At 36.1% G+C, this 21,813-nt stretch overlaps 1 protein-coding gene across 1 annotated transcript in view; it reads right to left on the bottom strand.

The window, feature by feature from the left end:
- The window catches only part of ASPM (abnormal spindle microtubule assembly), a 67,716-nt gene that overhangs the window by 21,270 nt on the left and 24,633 nt on the right, over nt 1-21,813 (bottom strand). Inside the window, 11 exon segments of the mRNA XM_029230965.1 lie at nt 7,839-8,033; nt 13,035-13,163; nt 13,283-13,425; nt 13,530-13,737; nt 14,783-15,004; nt 15,444-15,529; nt 15,619-15,764; nt 17,807-17,982; nt 18,495-18,625; nt 19,175-19,316; nt 21,640-21,707. Coding sequence (XP_029086798.1) covers nt 7,839-8,033; nt 13,035-13,163; nt 13,283-13,425; nt 13,530-13,737; nt 14,783-15,004; nt 15,444-15,529; nt 15,619-15,764; nt 17,807-17,982; nt 18,495-18,625; nt 19,175-19,316; nt 21,640-21,707 — 1,646 coding nt within the window.

Genomic DNA, 21,813 nt, shown 5'->3' with positions numbered 1-21,813 from the left:
AGTTTAGTTTCTGTGTTGATACAACTGTAGCCAATCCAAACTAATGATATTTATATGGCATTTGTATTCAGGAGACATAAGAAATATAAACAAGTTTATGCTATATTAGAATAATATATTAGAAGATTTAAAATGAAACTATAGTAATATTCTGCTATCTATTGATTCTAAGTAATTTCCTATGAATGTATCTCTGGATCTTATATTTTCCCCTTTTATCAAGGTTGCTAAGCTATCTTATAATGATTGAAAACTGTTTATAGGAGGGACCCTGTGTTACAGGCCTGGTAACATCAACACAGGATTCTGAGAAATATCACTGAGTCACAGCACTCTCTGAGTCAGTATTTTCATTAAGAATAAAATTTAGGAATTATAGATACATGGTTAAAAAGTAGGATTCTGGAAAGACTTGAGAAGTAATAAAGCTTTTTCCTCTTGCTTCCTTCCCAACCACCCCACATTCCCTAACTCCTTAGTTATCCCAGCAACACGCGAGCTACAAAGTCTCAAGCGGATCCTGGCTACTGGTCATCAAGCTCTGGACGTTCTTCTCGCAATAAGACCATTCCTTTGTCCAAAACACTCCAAATATTGCTAAGATGTGGCGGGGACTAATGGAAGGATTAAAAGTCTCAGAAAAAAACCATCAAAGATACAACTAAGAACCAAATGGGAATATTAGAACTGAAAACACAATAACCAAGACAACAGCAACAAAAAACCTCACTGGCATGGCTCAGTAGCAGAATGGAGATGACAGAAGAATCAATGAACTTGGAGATCAATACAAATTCTCTAGGCTGAACAAGAAAGAAAAAAAATGACTGGGGAAAAAAAGAGAAAGAAATGTCTCAACAGACTAAGAGTAGAGGGGAACCTCCTCAGTATAATAAGAACATTTACACAAACCTACAGCTATCATCAGATTTAACAGTGAGAAACTAAATGCTTTCCCTCTTAGACCAGGAATAATACAAGGATGTATCCTCTCACCAAGCCTATTTAGCATCTACTAGAGGTCCTGCCTAATGCAATAAGAAAAGGACATAAAAGCTATGCAGACAGAGAAGAAATAAACCCTTTTTTTGTTCATAGATGACATGATCATTTATGTAGAAAATTCAAAGAAATGACAAAAAAAACCTCCTGGAATAAGCAATTATAGCAAATTTGTAGAATATGGAAACATTAACATTATTAGCAAAAAAAAGAGAAATACTTAAGAATATATCTAACAAAATATGCACAAGATCTGTCAGAGCTACAAAACTGTGCTGAAAGATAACACAGAATATCTAAATAAATAGAGATATATCATATTCATAGATAGGAAGGCTGGATTTTGTTAAGATGCCAGTTCTTCCCACCTGGATCTATCAATTCAATGTCATCTCAATCAAAATCTCATCCAGTTACTTTGTGGACACTGGCAGACTGCTTCTAAAGTACATAAGGTGACGCAAAATACCCAGAATAGCAAATACAATAGTGAAGAAAAACAAAGTTGGAGGACTAACATCATCCAACTTCAAAAGTTATTATAAAGCCACAGTAATTGAGACAGTGTGATACTGGCAAAATAATAGAAAAATAGATCAATGGAACAGAATAAGGAGCCCAGAAATAGACCCATGCAACATAGTCAACTGATGTTTGATAAACAAACAACACAACTGAATGGATAAAAGATAGTTTTGTCGGGCTTCCCTGGTGGTGCAGTGGTTGAGATTCTGCCTGCCAATGCAGGGGACACGGGTTCGTGCCCCGGTCCGGGAGGATCCCACATGCAGCGGAGCGGCTGGGCCCGTGAGCCATGGCCGCTGAGCCTGCGCGTCCGGAGCCTGTGCTCCGCAATGGGAGAGGCCACAGCAGTGAGAGGCCCACATACTGTAAAAAAACAAAAAACAAAAAAAAAGATAGCTTTGTCAACAAGTGGTACTGGAAGAAGTAGACATCCATATGAAAGAAAAGTGAGTCAAGCACTAACTCTTAACCTTTCACAAAAATTAACTCAAATAGATCATAGATCTGAATGTAAAATCCAAAACTATAGAACTTCTGAGAGATAACAATAGAATATCTAAGTAACTTTGGGTTTGGCAATGGCTTTTTAGATATAATGTCAAAAGTATAATCCATGAAAGAAAAAAATTGATGTCAGAGTTTATTAAAATCAAAAAAAAAAAATCTGCCCTGTGAAAGACTCTGTTAACAGAACAAAAAGATAAGCCATAAACTAGGAGGAAATATTTATAAAATATAAATCTGATAAAGGGTTTGTATCCGGTTATACAAAGAACCCTTAAAACTCAACAATAAAGAATTCAAAAATTGGCAATAAGAATTTTAAAATGGGGAAAATATCTGAATGCTTCACCAAAGAAGGTATACAGATTGTAAATGGCATATGAAAAGATGCTTAACATCAAATGCACTAGGGAATTGCAAATTGAAACAGCAATGTGATGCCTATACACATCTATTTTAATGGTAAAGTCTAAAACAGTGACAACACCAAATGCTGGCCCGGAAGTGGAGCAACAGGAACTGTCACTCATTGCTGGTGGGAATGCAAAATGGTACAGCCAATTTGGAAGACAGTTTGGCAGTTTCTCACAAACCTAAATATAGTTTTGTCATATGATCAAGCAATCCCATTCCTAGGTACCTACCCAAAGAAGCTGAAAACCAAGTCCACAGAAAAACCTGCACACAGGTGTTTATAGCACCTTTATTCATAATGGCCCCAAATTAGAAGCAACCAATACGTCCTTCAATAGGTGAAAGGATAAAAACGACTGTGGTACATCAATATGATAGAATGTTATTCAGCAATAAAAAGAAACAAACTATCAAGGCAGGAAAAGACATAAAAGAAACTTAAATGCATATTGTGAAGTGAGAGAACCTATCTGAAAAGGCTACATATTGATGAGTTCAAATTATAGGACATCCTGGAAAAAGCAAAAGTATAGAGACAGTAAAAAGATCAATGGTTGCCCAGGATTTTGCAGAGGGATAAGAGATGAATACGTAAAGCAGAAAGGATTTTTAGGGCAGGATTTTTGTCAAAGCACAACTATACCACATAAAGAGTGAAACCTATGGAAACTAAGGACTTTAATTACAATGTTCATAAATTGCAAAAAGCATACTATAAAAAAAAAGCACAGCAACAGAAATGAAAAATATCTGCATTAACAGGATATTATTCTCATGTACTCTTTAAAATATTTATTATCATTGAAAGCAAAACTTATAACATTGCCTGATGTGATTTTATTTGTATGTAGGTTTAATAAATAAGACCGCTAAAACATAAAAGTGGGGGGAGCAAAGGGACCTAGATAGTTGTAAGTTTTCTACATTCCATTTAAAGGGATAAAATATTGATTCTAAGTAGATTAAAAGTTTTGTATACTGAAATGCCTATAGCAACCAAAAAAAGGCAAAAAACCAACCAAACAAACAAACAAACCCCAAATAACCAAACCCCTGTACAAGGGGATAAAATAATAACTAAAAAGAAAAAAGATAAACTAAAACGTAACACTAAAATGTATTCAAATAATTGAAAAGACAGGAAAGGGGAAAGAGAAGAATGAAAGAAAGTGAACATTCAGAAAACGAAACAATAAAATGATAGACCCAAATCCAAGCATATTGATAAATATCTGAAATATAAATGGTATAAATCATCAATTAAAAGATAGAGATTTTCAAAACATAAAAACTATATGCTGTCAAGACTTTAAGCCATATATAATGATGTAAGCAAATAATAAGTAAAAGAAAGGAAAAAAATATACCCTGCGAATGATAATCAAGTGAAAGCTGGAGTGGTTATAGTAAGAGCATGCAAGGTTGACTTCAGAGCAAAGAAAAATTTGAAGGATAAAAAAGGAACATTACACAATGATAAAAAATGATTTAAAAAAATTCAACTCACCAATGATAAAAAACGATGATAAAAAACAAAACTCAACTCACCAAGAGGACATAAAAATTCCAAATGTGTATGCACCTAACAAAACATCTTCAAAATATATGTAGATAAAACCAAAGGGAGAAAGATATATCCAAAATTATAGTTAGAGACTTAAATACTGCTCTCTTGGTATAAGACTAAATAAACAGAACACCAGTTAGGATATAAAAGAACTGTTAAATATCATTACCCAAGTAGATCTAATTGACATTTATAGAACACTCCACCCAACAACAGAATACACATTCTTTTCAAGTACACAGAACATTCACCAAGATCAAAGACCAGCAAACTCTGTCTGTAAAAGGCCTATCAAGAGAAGATAGTTGCAAATCACTGACAAGCAACTTGTACCCAGAATATAGAAAAAGTCTCAAAACTCAATAAGATAAGCTCTCAATTATAAAAATGGGCAAAAGATTTCAAGAGACACTTCATAAAGAAGATAATCGAAAGGCAGTTAAGCATTTGAAGACATATACATAGCCATTAGGAAAATAGAAACTAAAACCAAGACACCACTACACATCCATCAGAACAACTGAAAAACATAGAAATCCGTGTTGCTAAGGATATGGAGCAATTAGCATCCTTACACTTTGGGGGTGGGCAGCAAAGTGGGTTAAGCCACTCTAGATACAGTTTGGTGATATCTTATGGAGCTAAACATACACTTACCAAATGACCCAGCAATCTCATTCCTAGCTGTTTACCCTAATGGAATGAAATCACCTAAAACTGGAAACAATGCAAATACCCCTCAACAGATTAATGTATAATCAAATTGTGGTACATCCATACAATGGAATACTATTCAGCAATGAAGGAGAATAAACCACTGATACATGCAACAACTTGGATGAGACTCAAAGGCATCCTGCAGAGAGAAAAAAAAACCAGTCTCAAAACTTACCTACTGCATGGCTCCCTTATGCGACATTCTCAAAAAGGCAAAACTATGGGAACAGAGAGCAGAGCTTGGGTGCCTGGGGCTGGGTGAGGAGGGAGAAAGGACCGCAAAGGAATAGAATGCAACAGTTCTTCTGGGAGATGGAACTGTTCTGTATCCTGATTGAGGTGATGATTTCACAACTGTGTTTAAACACATGTGTATGTGTGTTTAAATCTGTGAAACCACACACCAAAAAAAGAAAAGCACATTTTACTGAGGGTTAATTTAAAAATTTTAATTTTAATCAACGTAAAGTTAAAATTTATTAAATTTAAATTTTAAAAAATTTATAATATACCTAGGAACAAATGAAGATATTTAAGACCTCTTGCATCAGATCATAAAACCATTTTAGGAGACTTTTAAAGAAGGCCTAAATAAATAGGAAATAAATACCACATTTAGTAGCTAAAGATATCAATTCTAACTAAACTGACCTATTCAATTAAATCTCAATCAAATTCCAATGTTTTTTAAACTTCAGATTCAAAATGTGTGAAAATGCAGAGGACTTTAGAAAAGCCAAAAACTTCTTAAAGAAAACAAAGAAAGTTTTATCTACCAGACATCCAGATTTCTTGTAAAGCTAGAGTACATGGCTCACTGGTAGACAAAAAGAACAATGAAATAGAAAAAACTCTAGAAACAGAACCACACATATAAGAATATTTGATGTATGCTAAAGATAGCACAGCAGGGCTTCCCTGGTGGGGCAGTGGTTAAGAATCCGCCTGCCAATGCAGGGGACACAGGTTCGAGTCCTGGTCCGGGAAGATCCCACATGCCGCGGAGCAACTAAGCCTGTGAGCCACAACTACTAAGCCCACGCACCTAGAGCCCGTGCTCCACAACAAGAGAAGCCACCGCAATGAGAAGCCCGCGCACCACAACAAAGAGTAGCCCCCGATCACTGCAACAAGAGAAAGCTCGCACGCAGCAATGAAGACCCAACACAGCCAAAAATAAATAAAAATAAAAAATAATTAAAGATAGCACAGCAATGAGGCAAGTGTGGTCATTTCAGTAAATTGTAACTGAAACAATGGCTATCCATATATACAAAAAGAAAAATGGTCCCTAACACAAATCATATGCAAAAATTAATTTCAAGAGAGATCTAAATGTGAAAGACAACACATTAAAGAATTCAGAATATAATACAGGAGAATATCTTCAAGGCCTTAGGTTGAAATAACACTCCTTAAATGGTTCAAAAAAAAAAACAAAACCCACTAACCATAAAAGAAAATTAAGAACTTTCACTGAAGACATAAAACTATAAACCACGGTCTGGGAGAAGACATTTAAAACGCACATATCCAACAAATGTCTGATAACCAGAATAGATAAAGATCTCTTACAAATCCACAAGAAAGCAAACAATCAAAATAAAAAACGGAAAAAAAGATCCTTGAAGAAACACTTCATGAAAGAAGACTTTCAATATGAAAATGTGTTCAATGTCATTCATTATCAAGGGAATGCAAATTAAATCTATTCTAAGATACCACCGCACAACGACCAGAATGGTGACCAGGATGGCTAAAATTAAAGAGATAATTTCCAAGTATTATAAACAGCTGGTGGTGCTATAACCACCTTAGAAAAGTCCTTGGCAGTATGTACTAAAACTGAAATATATATGCTCTAAGACAAACAGTTGTACTCGTAGGTATATGCCGAACAGAGTGAATATATTTCACACCAAAAGGCACGTTCATAAAAGCTTTAGTCATAACAGCTCAAAACCAGAAAGCCAGATGTCCATCAACAACAGAACAGACAAATAAATTGCAGGATATTATAAAATGAAAGTTAAATCACAGTTACACTCAACAACACTGATAAATCTCCACAAATTTCATGTTCAATAAAAGAATTCACACTGTCTGAACCCCTCTATGTAAAATTCAAAAAACAGGCAAGACAATATTAGAGCATTTAAGAAAGATGTATAGGAAAAAGGCATGATTAGCATACATTAGAATAATGGTTACCTTCGGCTGGGCTGGGGGATTAACTGATTGAGAAATGCCTTCTGAGAGGCTAGCAATATTCTATTTCTTGACCTAGGGTGTGGTTACGTAAGTATTCACTTAGTGAAAAACCATAAGGCTCTACATTTGTGTTTTGTGCAATTTTCTATGTGTAATATTCCACATTAAAAAAAAGGTTCAGAGAAAGAGAATTTATTAAATCAGAATCTCTCACTTTCAGTAGTAGTAGCCAGAAACAAATCTCCAAGTTTATAAAATAGATAAAATTCAATGGCATTTACATAGGGTAAATTTAAATAGTACACATCTCCGATGTTATTAAAATAGAATGTAATATCAAAGACTAACATTTGGATGTAAGGAATATGTCCATTAAGTAAAGTAGATAAGTTAATTTTTTTTTTTTTACTCAGTAGAAAAATTACATAGGCATTCTATAAACTGATGATAAGTAGTATTTCCAGCACTTGCCAACTAAGTGGGTTGGAGAGGAAGATGTACACTGTTATCCCCAAAGAAATTTCCAGGACTCATAGTAAAGATGCAAAAGAGACTGTGGCTGGGTTTATGGATACACAAGGTAGAAGGGTACAGGGTGCCAGCATGACCCACAGTGGAAGATTGCAAACCTCTAATGTAAAGCAAAGAAGACAGCACGGGGTACAGAATTAGACTGTTCCCTCCTTCAGAGCAAAGGAGGTGTTTCGATTTGTTTGACCCTTATGCTGAACACAGCCAAGAGTTTTACATGTAGCAGGGAGGTATCAAATATTTGTTAAGCTTAAGTACTACATAAAATGTAGAAGCCTAAAATATAATAATTTAAAACTTTATCATATTTTACTTTCTTAAAAATGTCATTAAACCTTTTTAAATTCAAAAATTCAGAATACTATACCTGAATAACAGATGCTGATTTATTTTGAACTTTTTCTAGTTTTTCCTTTTTTAACATTAATAATTTTCTCTTCGCTAAGAGTCTTCGCCAATATTTCTGAATGACCAATGCTGCGTTGACCTCCTTTTTGAATCGTCGTTTAGTTAGAAAATTGATTACAGCTGACTGAATAATTCTTGCAGCTTTGTCTCTCTTCTAGAAAAAAAAAAAAAAAGCACTTACTCACTTAAGACCCTAAACCATTATTTGTAAGAAAATCACCTGTTAAATATTAATCAAATCGATCCTGGAAATAAAATGTCCCCCAGACTTACTGTAAAATATGCTCATCACTTCTGGGCATGTTGAAATAGCTGATATATTGTTGAACATATTGAATAGACGTGCAGATATATTTATATGATAAAACAAAGATTCCTAGGAAATATCATCCTAAGATAATGATCACAGACATGTTTGATTTATCACAGATCATCGGTAATCAATATAAAGTCAATTTAAATGTGGTATGTGTCTCAGATTATGGTGCAGTGAATTCATGTTTGATTTTTGAGAAAGGGATGGATTGTAGGAGAAAAAAAGAGACTCTGAAACAAATGCTTTACAGTATAAGGTGGTACTGTTCTGCTACAATTTGAAGAAAGGAATTCACAAAAAAGGAAAGGCAAAATACCCTCCTTTACCCCCAGAATACATGGTGGCTTTAAGCCATAGAGGCTGAAGAGAACAGAGTACTGGGTTGTGATAACTGATGCCAGGACTGTCCTGCAGCGTCGGTGGCCAGAGAGGAGCTGGCTGCCCCGGGAGTGCTAGAGGCCAGTGCCCTGCACATCTCTACTTCTTACTTCTAATCATGAATTAGTATGAATAATAAAAGATTAAATACCAGGTGTCAGGCACCATTCTAAACACTGCAGGAATGATTCATCCAACCTCACAACAACCGTTAAGAACAGATGAACAGGCACTACTCTCATGGCCATGAGGAAACTGGGGCTGAGCGCTCAGGTAGATAGTCAGTCCACCAGGAGGATGGCCAGGATTGGACACAGGTAGTCTGGCTTCAGAGTTCGTGCTCTTAATCATTTTGCTATATTCTTCAAGGCTAGATCTATCACTTCAGTTCACCTGAATTAGAAACTGGAATATAAATTATTCATCTAGTGAAAAGGAACAACTTAGAGATCGTCTGATAACCCTTTGCATTGCTGTCTGGGACCACGCACTATGCAAGAGTGGGCTCTACACAGAGATTAGCAGTTTCCTAGGGAAGGGATCAAACTGCTATTCTGACAGAGGAAAAAGGGAACTAATGGACTGAAACATATACTAAGGAATGGTGGGGGCCATATATTGGATCAAACCCTTGAGTGAGGAAAGACTAGAAAGTTCTAAAATTAGGCTGAGGAATTATGTCCAACAAGTGGATTAAGCCATCTAACATCATTGTCAGTGCCCTGTGAAGCCTGTGGCCTTTAAGGCTATAAAGATCCAAGTTAAAAGCACACCCCCCTTCACCAACACCCACAATTTCAAAACATATCACAAAGCTACAATAATCAAACAGTGTGGAACCAGCATAAAGACAGATATATAGAACAACGTAACAGAATAGACTGCCCAGAAATAAACCCCCATGTAACTGGGTAATTGATCTTTAACAAGGGTGCCGAGACCACTCAATGGGAAAGGGACAGTCTCTTCAATGAATGGTGTTGTGAAAACTGGTATTTGGATACCAACATATCGAAGAGTGAAGTTGGACCCTTATCTCACACACTATGCATTTATTAACACAAACTGGATGAAAGTCCTAAACATTCAACCCAAAGGTATAAAACTCTTAGTAGAAAACATAGGGTAAAGTTTCATAACATTGGATTTAGCAATGATTTATGAGATATGACAGCAAAAGCACAGGCACAAAAGCAAAAATTAGACAAAATGGGATTACATCAAACAAAAAATTTTGTTCATCAAAGGACACAATCAACAGAGTGAAAAGGAAACCTACATACTGAAAAAAAATTTTGCAAATCATATATCTAATAAGGAACTTGTATCTAGAGTATATAAAGAATTGTTACAACTCAACAATAAAAAATCAAATAACCCAATTAAAATATGGGCAAACGAAGATATTTCACCAAAGATGACATACAAATGGCCAACAGGCATATGAAAAGATGCTCAACAACACTAATCATCAGAGAAATGCATATCAAAACCACAATGAGATATCTCTAAACTACTACAAACAAACAACCAGAAAACAACAACTGCTGGCAGGGATCATGGAGTAGCTGGAATCTTTGTTCACTATTGGTGGGATTGTAAAATGCAACCCACAGTGACTACTATTGGAAAACAGTATAGTGGTTCTTCAAAAAAAATCAAAAATAGAATTACCATATGATCCAGCAATACCACTTTTAGGTAGATCTCCAAAAGAACTGAAAACGGGGTCAAAAAGAGGGATTTGTACACTCCTGTTCATAGCAGCATTATTCACAATAGCCCAGAGGTGGAAGTAACCCAAATGCCCATTGAATGGATAAACAAAATGTGGTATATACACACAATGGAATACTATGCAGCCTTTAAAATGAAGGAAATTCTGCTGCAGGCTACAACATGGGTGAACCTTGAGGGCATATGTTACGTGAAAGAAGCCAGTCACACAGGGACGAATATACTGTATGATTCCACTTATATTAGGTGTCTAAAGTAGTCAAAATAGGAAGTAGAAAGGTAGTTACCAGGGATAAGTGGGGGAGGAAATGGGGAATGGTTAATGAGTACAAAGTTGCAGTTCTCCAAATTGAAAAATTTCTGGAGATCTGTTTCACAACAATGCAAATATACTTAACACTACAAATGGTAGTGTTCGGTAAACTTTAAAACTAGGAATAACCTAAAACACAGTTAAGATGGTATATTTTATGATATGTGTTCTTTACCACAGTTTAAAAGAAAAATATTTCAGGGGAATAAAAAGCACCCAACTGATTAGCTTAATAAAGAATACAATGCAGTTCAAAAGTAGCTTTTGAGTCAAAAGCTCTAAGGACCAGGGGCATTTTTGGATGCAATAAGTTGATGTAAAATGAAACTGAATTCAGCTTGTAGGTCATCTCAATCTCAAGCAAACTAATGTGGAACAATTGTATGTGACATTAGAAAAGCTACAGAAGGAAAGTAGATAAGTTCAAAGAGCCAAATATATTACAAAAACTAGCAACTATTTGAAAACTTACATAAACCAATGGCAAAAGTTCCCATACCCGCAGTCACTGACCACATGTCATCATTTTTAATTCTACCGTGTGGCTGAGCCAACGTGTTACCAGTTTATTTTTATTTTGCTTTGTATATGTAAAGGATTTACTTTGCTTTGGAACTGGTGCCTATTCACTCAGGAAGAACTAAGAGGTAGAATGTGTCGGGGACCCTTGGATAACCCTGCTTCATTCGCCAGGGAATTTGGGCTGTTTAGCCAATGCTTCTCCATCACAACAAGAGCTTGAACCATTCTATTCTCAATAAATAGTTTATCTAAATTACAATAATGACTAAAGGAAAATATAGAACCTGGAAAATAACTACCTCAAGGTAATGTTTATGTGCTTACTAGCTTGTGATATTTCTACAGGAATATGAAGGGAACCTGCTGCTTAATGTTCCCAATAACAAATGAAGAGGTATACTTGGATCTCAGTGTAATTGTATAAGAAAAGGAGTATTGTCACCTGGAGAAAGGAGAGAAGCAGTGGTTTTCAAAAAAAAAAGGGACATTTCCAATACTTGGACAAAGGAAATAAATCAATAAAAGGGATCTTGTGAGGAAAAAGCTAAGAAATTTCTGCAATTGATATGTGTGATTAATACAAGACTACCTTGAGCAGAAAACTAAGATTTCATTACCAAAAAAAAAAAAAAAACTAATTGATACCTGTTTCTTAAAATCTTAAATGTCTCATTTATTGCCATATAAAAAGAATTAATGAACTAATTTGAGGACTGGCCAGGAGGGTGCCCTCCCTGGAAACTTTGCTAAAACAATTCTCCGATAAGCCCCCAGAAGTGCAAGTTATCCTCCAAGGATATGTGGGCAAGGAGGCAGACCCTGAAGAAAGGGGCGAAAGAAGGCACAGAGAATACGTGGCAGCAGAGAAGACCCCTTGCGAGTGTAAGCCACTGCCTACTTCCCAAAAGTTACTACCAAGACTTAGTGGGGCCAGAGCAGATTATTTCAATTAGTGTTATTTCCAGGCCTGATATGGTGTGAGAGAAAACATGGTATGTTTATGATTCGCCAAAATTTAGCTACTTTACAGCTACTAAGAACTTTATCACAAGTGCATTGTAATTCAAAACTGAGGAGCAATCCTGGGTGAAATGTATTTCTGAAACAGATCTGATAAGATTTCTTAAGCATGGCTGCTTCTTTGATTTCTCCAAATAAATACAGCATCATTAGTGGAAAGAGTACTGAGATAAAAGGATTAAAATAGTTTTTTCAATTTGATCAAGGAGACCATTTCTCAGATTGTTAAAAATGACATTTTTCTCAGAACTCAAGAAAACTCTTATTTTATGTTAATGAAAAATTCATACTACTGGGGTTGCAAAGGAAAACAGTAAATGACATCCTTCTCCCTGTGCTCAGGTCCTAAACATTTTGAGAAATAAAACGATGGAAACCAAAATGCTGCTTTTAAACTAACAAAGGATAACCTAGAAGACAGTTTCATGGCAGACAAAATGAGCTGGCTAATTGAACTGCAGAATCAGGCAGGTGACACCCAGGCCCGAATGGCACCGGTTGAGGTCAAGCCTTCCAGAGCACAGCATGAAAAATTAAAGGAAAACTCCTGTTTCCTGGAGGCAAGTCAGAGTCCAGGATGAAGGAGGGAAGAGCTGAGTCAGACCTCCCCAGTTAACTTTTCACCAATTTACAACGTGGTTAAGGTACTCCATGTCCCTTGGGGCAGAGGCTGGAAGAAAAATTGAATGAAGGAAACATGAGGAGTTAGGGGAAAATATTCATCCCCAACTCGAAACACACACAATTATGAAAATTACCTCAGTAATTTCCCACCTCGGTAAAATGTAAGAACAGTATCAAGAATCAATCAGCTGACATCTTATGAACTACAGTTTAGGTTATAGTGTTTTTTCATTTTTGAGGAGTACCTGATGGCGTTTTAGATCCTTTTTTAGCTTATATTTTCTCCAAGTTGTTTGTATAAGTCGAGCGGCTCTCGTTTCTTTACGAAGATCCAAAAGCCTCGCACAAAGAAATGACAGATAGGTAATAACCACCTAAGAGATAACATAAAAGATGAAAACAGAAGTTTCCATGAGACAGAGAATATAAAACTTCCTGTCGTCTGAGAATCTGATTATTAAGAGGTATTATTGGTTAAGAAACTTTTACTTACCTTCTCGTCGGGAATTGTATTTGACATATCTGAGTGATGGATCATAGCAGGTATTCCACCGAGGTCTCTAGCTGCAGACCTGACCAACTGAAAATTCTTCTTTTCGTTTTCTAGGAGTTCTTTGTATAGTTCCGAAGTATTTTCTGCAATGCAAGTAAAAGAGAGAGATCAGATTAGACTGCTCTTGCCAGAAATCAGACAGGCCAATGAAAAAACTGGAAAAGTTAATCAACCAAAAGGGACTAACCCTGATCAAGTGCTTTAAGAGACAAATCCAGGGAACTTTCATCAGATTCAGATGATGAGTTTAACACCACAGAACCAGTTTGCGTACACTCTACGGTTTGGGTGGTACGCTGACATATGGCAGCAAAACGCATGTAGCAAGGATGGTAGTGGTGGATCAGGTAACATAACACCCGGCCATCTGAGAAAGACACTGTAAAATTCTCCACCTGATTGGAAATATCAGAAAAAGAATGAACTGTATTTAGATAGGAATATAGATTCTAATGGTTTTGTAGTCCATATTTCCTTTGAATAGCTGACTATCACGTTAATTTCTAGTAGCGCCTAGTATAATACCATATGCACGGCCAAATCCTCACCTATAAAATATCAGTCATATTGTTGTTCTGGGTTGGACAGTGTTCATCAAAAATTCATGTCCTTCCCAGAATCTCCAGATGTGACCTTATTTGGATAGAGGGTCACTGCAGGTTTAACTAGTTAAGGTGAGATCACACTGGAGTAAGACGAGTTCTTAATCAGATGTGACTGGTGTCTTTATAAGAAAAGGAGAGACGCAGAGACAGACACACAGGGAAAATGCCGTGTGAAGACTGGCAGTGATGGGAGTGATGTGTCTACACAGCAAGGAAGGCCAAGGGTTGCCAGCAGGACCGGAAGTTAAGAGAAAGGCATGGGACACATTCTCCCCTAGAGCCTCAGCACTAGGGTCTTCAGGGCTCTCTAGTACTTAATTAAAACATAGACGATTACCCATATATTTGATGGTTTTTCTGTTTTATATTCCTTAACAGATATTTTATTCATGTGTGTCAGGACCATTTATTTTCATGTATTTATACTTAAACGTACATTTCATACAGAAATACAGGATCGATCTAACAAATGATTATAAAAGACACAGCTTAGACTCCTCTCCTCCTCTCTAACGTCCCTCTGTGGTTTATTTGCATTCCCTCTTGTAATGAGGGTGTGATCCTTTGGCCCACAGTTCAATGCAAGCATCTCCTATTAAGACTCCCAACTAGGACATTTTTTTTTCTTGGTGATACATAAAATAATTGTGCATTATACAATTGGTGACAGATTAGATGACACTAGGTATGTGACAGTACCCTTATTCATTAGAGGAAAAGTTTGCTTATACATATCAACTAAATTATTTAAGAAATTAAAGAAAATATTTCACGTGCTAAGTTTGACTTTAACCAAAATTTATTTAAAGAAACTGGGCTAAAACAAAGAACTTACTTTTTTATTATAGAAGTCACAGACAGCATTTACCCAATCCATCAGTAGCTTTACGCTTTCACTATATTGTTCAAAGTGACTACTATGCCTTTTGTCTTTTTTCTTACTGATAACAGCATCAGAATGGCATGACAGTGCAGACATTGTTCTCTTCATACTCTGTGTGTGCTTTAAAAAGTCAATTTCTTCCTTTAACTGATCTAAATTAAGGGAAATATCCACCTGAAATACGAAAAGAGGATACATATCTTTATATTTTTCATATATTATTTTTGACCCACAGAAGCTAAAGTCTTCTATTATCATGATTTTTTTTTAAGGCAAATACAATCTACATGGAAGTGATGGAATGTGTAAGTGGTTAAGTGCATGGGATCTGTGGCCACGCAAGCCTGCGTTCTAATCTCTCTGCTTCTGTTCAATGCTGAACCCTAACTCCAGTCTCCTTCTTTCCCTATGAAGTAATGACAATTAGCTACCTTATAGGGGCATTGAGAAGATTAGACTGGAATATACTTAAAGCAGTTACCACAGTTCCTGGGACAGAAGAAAGTCTAGTTAGTAATAACTACTACTGTTAGTCTTTATTTGATGCAAAATGCTTTTATAAATCAATACTGAAAATTGATAAAAAGTACAAAATGTACCAAATGTACAATACCTGAAAAGCCAATACTATCTTCCAAAGCAAAGCCAGAGTTTTTTCTTTGTGCCTATCCACAATATCCTTAGAGAGGATTGTATTTCCTGCAAATGGAAAGATAGTCCGTTAGCACAATATATGTACACATCAATTTTTAGTGAGAAGAAAAGTTTTATAGTTACTCAATTTTTACCATGCTCATCATTCAACTGAATTCCTCGTGATTTAAGAACTTCAAGAACAATGTCAACATTGTGCATCTTTTGAAGACGACTTATTGCAGGAATCCTGAGTTTCTTTGAGAGATTCCAGTTTCGTGTGAGAAGTTCCATGGTTCGCCTAACAATAGAGGAATTTTCAGATGAAATTGTTAGATAAAAACATACATGAAAAATGAACTTCATTTAAATAAAGTAATCACCCACATCAATCTTCCCGATTTAAAGGGTTTTAGGTTAGAAAGACCCCAAAATACTATCTCAAAACTCTGTTGCTCCATAGTTAGCAAATAGACTTATTTCTCATTTAAGTCAGGGAGTTAAGGTCTGTGAACAGAATGTAAGAATGAAAAATAAGATGCACACACACAAATGCACACAGGAACAGAACAACAAGGTTCTATAGGGAAAGGAAAGGAAAATGGACATTTATTGAGAGGCTACCGTATTCTACACATCAAGTAAGTGCTTTCTTTTATTTTAGTCCCCATGGCAAATCCCACAATCAGGCATTATTATCCCATTTTTGGCAGATGAAGAAACCAAAGCCCAGAAAAGTAAAGTAAATTGCCTGTGATCATACAGCTAGTAATGACAGGACTAGCTGTATCAGAGCTAAAACCCAGTTTTACAGTTTCCAAAGCCATGCTCTTATACCTATACCAGATAAGATAAAAATGTTTGAGTGCCTACCTTAAGAAGTCATTTATACCACAGTTTAAATTCAAACTCTTAGTATCATGTAGTGTTTTACACTAGACAAAGATCCCTGTTTCCACAGAAAAATCAAGCCCCAACTGATTACCATATATAGTTAAAATTTGGCAGAATTGTTTACAGAACCGTATTTCTAAAGGTTAGGAAGCAATGTACGCTCATTGTAGGCCAACCACTCAGTCAACGTCTGAAGCGTTTCTGCAACACTAGACTGACTGCCACCTACAGCATCAGTGGATTAACCGTTCCCAAGTATCCTCAAATGACCTTGAAGACCTATGGTCATTTTGTTGACACTGAAGAAAACAGAAACTTGTTATGCAAGATCGAGTCTCTTAACTAGCAAGAGTTCCTGACCAATGACAAAGCATCAACACCCAACACTGGGAAATCCTCAGTAACTCCTATAAAAGCACAAAAATGTCCTTCATTGTCAAAAATAGCACTGAACATAAAGCCAATCACTGCTCCTCCTGGACAGTGGAAAAAGTCTAAAATCGTGAATTCCTACTGGCCAGAAAACAGATGTGGTGGCTTGGATTTATGAAATGAAAAATTAAATATAAAAATAATATGGAAAACATTATCAGCAAATGCTCTGGCCTATATGGAAATTACTCAAGTGAGAGGAAGCTACAGTAAAGTTCAAAAGACTGTTACCTTGCCATGAGAATATATGATCAGAAAAGAAAAGAAAGTTCAGGGAGACTTAATTTAGAAGGCAACAAGGGACATGCATGCTGTTTTTGAAGAACTGGGGATTCACAGAGATATAGGGATCCCTTCCTCACAAATGTCAAACGTAATATAAATTAGAGAGTTTCCTAGAAACAAGACGGATGTCTTCAATCCACCTGTCCTAAAGAAGCCAACCAAGGCACAGTGTAAAGGCCACTCCTTCCAGAGCAGGCACTGGTAACTGTTGTCACACCAAAGCCAATGTTGAGGATTCCAGTTTGTTACTGAGGAAACAGCGTGGGATCTGAAGCCAGACATCCGGAGCTGATGTCCACCACCACTGTATAAAACCTGGGCAAGCCACTTTACGTCTTCATCTCACGTGTCCTCACGTGTAAAACAAGGTTAACACGACTAAAACTGGTCTCAAATGATGCACTCATGAACCCACTGCAGACGTAAAGCATTATTTAAATGTCTGCTAATTTAATTAGTTCCATGCTTTCCCCAACTCCTATTCTGGGGTATCAGTGGTTCCTACTCAGACACTGTCACATGCCAGCAGGGAGAAAAAAATGTGGATAGGAGACAAGGTTTCTGGGCCTAAAATTGATACCATTATCCCAAACTTATCCCAACTTTTTTAAACCCTAGATTTATCCCATTATGTAAAGGAGCAAGAAAGATTGTGTATGTATAGAAAAAAGTGTTTTCCAGAAAATTTTAGTCTATTCTAGTGAGCAAAATAATTCCATTTCTTATACTTACACAAGACGCACCCCACACTGCAAGTCTACAGCAAGATTTGTAACAGCAAAATCAAATTCATCGAAAGGTGTCTGAACATGGTTCACAGGTAATCCCAGGAAGCTCAGGTGACGGGAAAGGTCACCTTCACCGCCTAGGAAGTTTCGTGAAAAAGCCAGAAGAATTTCTTTACTAGCCTATGGAAAAACAAGTGGCAGCTATTATATTCTAGAATTATAATTTTATTTACAATGAAAACAAATTCTTCAAATCATTCTGTGCATATAGAAATAAAATTAATAGTAGTATAAAAAGATGGTCAGTTTCATATCCTATAGTAACAATGCGAACCTCATATATTTCCAATTTAAGACCTTTAAAGAAAGTGCTCATAATTAATAATACACTCTAAAAATTAGCATTAATTTGATAACATACTAAATTAGGAAAGAAATTTTCTCCCAAATTAATTCCTCAGAAGCATAGTGACATTCATTCTCAAATCAAAGTTAAGAACAGGGTGATATGCTGGTGAAATGTCAACCAATAAAAAGTTAGGCAGGGTTAGAACTACTGGGTAGGCGTTCTTATTCTACTCCAGAGTCCTGTTCTTTGGGAAACTCACTTTTTCTAAGGAGGAAATATACAATAAAAACAGGCAAAAGTCTTAACTGTGAAATATAAACCAAATATAAACTGAAAACTATACCTTGAACTCAGCATCTTTACAGAAGAGACAAGGATCGTGATCAATAAGTCTGGAGATTTTAGCATAATCAAGGAAACAAACCAGCAGTAATAGCTTTTTCAATGTAAACTTAGACAAAGCTTCTTCATGACCTGAAATAAAATACAAAAAAGCCTAGCAAGTTAACCTGTGCCCAAGTTTTTTTGTTTTGTTTTTTGGTTCTGAAATATTTTTCTATATTTATTTATTCTGTTGTGCTTTTAGTCTATACATCCCTACTAAGGATTCTTGAGATGTGTTTTGTATTTTAAAGTCAAATTATCTTGGAATTCTTTATAAAGATTATAAAACTTCTTATATTTACCTTTTTTTCTGGCTGGGTTGGTTGCTTTGTTTTGGCAGGGGGAACGTAAATTGGTGCAGCCACTATGGAAAACAGCATGGAGGTGCCTCAAAAAACTAAGACTAGAACTACATGTGATCCAGCAACTCCACTGCTGGGTATACATCCAAAGAAAACAAAAATGCTAATTCAAAAAGATACATGCACCCCAATGTTCATAGCAGCATCATTTACAATAGCCAAGAGATGGAAGCAACAACCTAAGAGTCCATCAACAGACGAATGGATAAAGAAGATGTGGTATGTACATAATATATAGACATATAGATATATCTGCAGTTGAGGCAGAACCACTTACCATCTCCATATAGATGAGGAACGGTCGGGTGCCGGTACTCGGCTGCAATATCAGGATTCCAAAGCAAGCGATTCAGAATAAACATTGCCAACCCTGTGACGTCACTGTTGTCTTCCAAAGGGATGAGTTCTCCATATATTGTCTAAAAAGAAATTCATGCTAGAGTTGGGACTGTGTCATCTCTAAGGGGCAGTGGGATGCAAAAGGGGAAAGACAGACAATGACGGTCTAAGGAACTGGCGCTGTTCTACGTCCTAGATAGCATGGGAATAATAGGAATATTTGCTACAACTCTTTGGACTGAACATATACGTTTTGTGCAATTTTTAGTGCATATAGTATATTTCACAATGAAAAAGAGACGAAAGCTCATGACTAAGACAAATTCTTAAAAATCATGTGACAAGTAATATTTACATTTTAATTTTTTCCTTTAAGAACTATCAAATGTAGGCCTGTTGCTCAAATTTAATTATAACTGTCCCACAGAGTATATCATGAAGGTACAACGGACACGTAAATAATTCTAAACTTTCGAATAGTTAACAAATGGAAAACCATCTGTAAACCATGGTTCTAAACCATCTGGGACGCTCAGATCTGTATATAATCAATGACTAAAATATGTCATTAATTTAACATCAATATGATTAGTATTAACGATTTTTTTAAAGCAATTAGAAAAAACTAAAAATATATCAAATTATATTTTATAATCTTACACTGACAAAACCAGACAAAAGCATGGGAAAGTATTAATATCTGCCAAAATACAGAAATTTTATCTTTATTTACTTTTTTTTTTTTAAACCTGTGATGCTTTTTTAAGATCCTCAAAGGTCACACCCACTAGCAGAACCCTAAGGTGTGGTGTAAAGTAGAATGTTTTGTCCACAATTATTCATCCCTTCCTTCCCTTTAAAAGGTCTTATTCCTGGGCTTCCCTGGTGGCGCAGTGGTTGAGAATCCGCCTGCCAACGCAGGGGACACGGGTTCGAGCCCCGGTTTGGGAAGATCCCACATGCCGTGGAGCAACTAGGCCCGTGAGCCACAACTACTGAGCCTGCGGGTTTGGAGCCTGTGTTCCGCAACAAGAGAGGCCGCGATAGTGAGAGGCCCGCGCACCGTGATGAAGAGTGGCCCCCGCTCGCCGCAACTAGAGAAAGCCCTGGCACGGAAACAAAGACCCAACACAGCCAAAAATAAATAAATAAATAAATAATTTTTTTTTAAAAAGGTCTTATTCCCGATAAATGGCATAGACTTGCTGTGTCTCTTGCAAGAGAACAAATATTTCTGCCTCATTTGTGTCTGGACAGATAATGCACTTTGGCCAGAGATATGGTTGGTAGTGATGCACACTACATGTAAGCAGAAGTTTTCAAAGGCATTGCATGTTTCCACCGAACTCTCCTACATTTTACCTCTGCCACAAAAAAGCTATGCCCCAAATAGACAGGTTCTACTTTAATTGAGGTTCTGGAACTATTTGACATGTGAAAGCACAGCCAGGTGATATATAATTTTCTAATTAATCTTTCACTGAAAGAAATAAGAAATTGAATTGAATTTCAAATCAATTGAAATAAGAATTAAAGTAAGAAGTCTTAGCAAGGACACTATCGAGCTGAGTGACCAGAGTAGGCTTCTTATTCATTGCCTCAATTCCTTGATAAATAGCCAGATTATTGTAAAGATTCCTTTCAGTACCAAAGATTTTTTAATTCAAAAGCCTAGAAGTAATTGAAGCAAGAATGAGATATCCCACATGACAAAAGTAAAAAGCCTGAACAAAATATGAGTACACCAGTAAAAGACTAAAGGAAATGGAAACACTGAGGATTGTAATAAAAGAATATTTTTAAGAGTCAACTCCTAGTGGCTTTCTAATTCAGTTAGTTTTAACATTCTAAATATTATTGAACCATGCCCCATGTAAAAAACTCAAATTCCGATGACGTTTCCATGAGAGGTGTTCCATCAAAATGGTTCCAAAGGCATCAGACTGGTGTAGATTCCAGTCCCGACCAGTCATTGGCATTCAGCGAGTCACTTAACATCTGAGTTTGTGTTTTGTCAGTGAAGTTGAAATAATAATACATACCTCACTGGGTTTTATAGAGATTTAAATATGGAAATATATTTACAACACCCTGGCATTGTCATTGGTAAATGCTCAGAAAGGAGCTAACTATACTTGTTATTACATCTGGTACCAAATTATATATTGTATATATTTAAGAAACTAACAGGAAAATTGCTATATAACAAAATGGCAATAATATATAATGATGGGGTCTATTAACCTAATGAGCATTTATTAAGGGACCTTAAGTTTCATACTGAAAGATCAATTAAGCTAACCAAATGACTTTATAAGTGAAACCATCATTTTATTAAAGAGTCTATTAAAAGTATATAATAAAAAGATGTTTCTTTTTTCAAAAACTGAAAGGTGTACTTACCTCTAGGCCGATTCGTAGCCACAAAGGATTATATGACAACAGCCAATTCAAGACTTTCTGCCGTTCTCCTGAAATACATGTGAAAAGCAAGTAAGGTCAGATCACTAATCAAATAGAGATAGTAAATAAAATTTCATGGAGAGAAATCAGTGGCCAAAATGGAAAATCACATAT

The sequence above is a fragment of the Monodon monoceros genome, unplaced genomic scaffold, assembly GCF_005190385.1.
Source record: "Monodon monoceros isolate NGI ecotype Baffin Bay Population unplaced genomic scaffold, NGI_Narwhal_1 Super_Scaffold_18, whole genome shotgun sequence".
Taxonomy (NCBI): domain Eukaryota; kingdom Metazoa; phylum Chordata; class Mammalia; order Artiodactyla; family Monodontidae; genus Monodon; species Monodon monoceros.
This window is presented reverse-complemented; position numbering and strand designations above follow the sequence as displayed.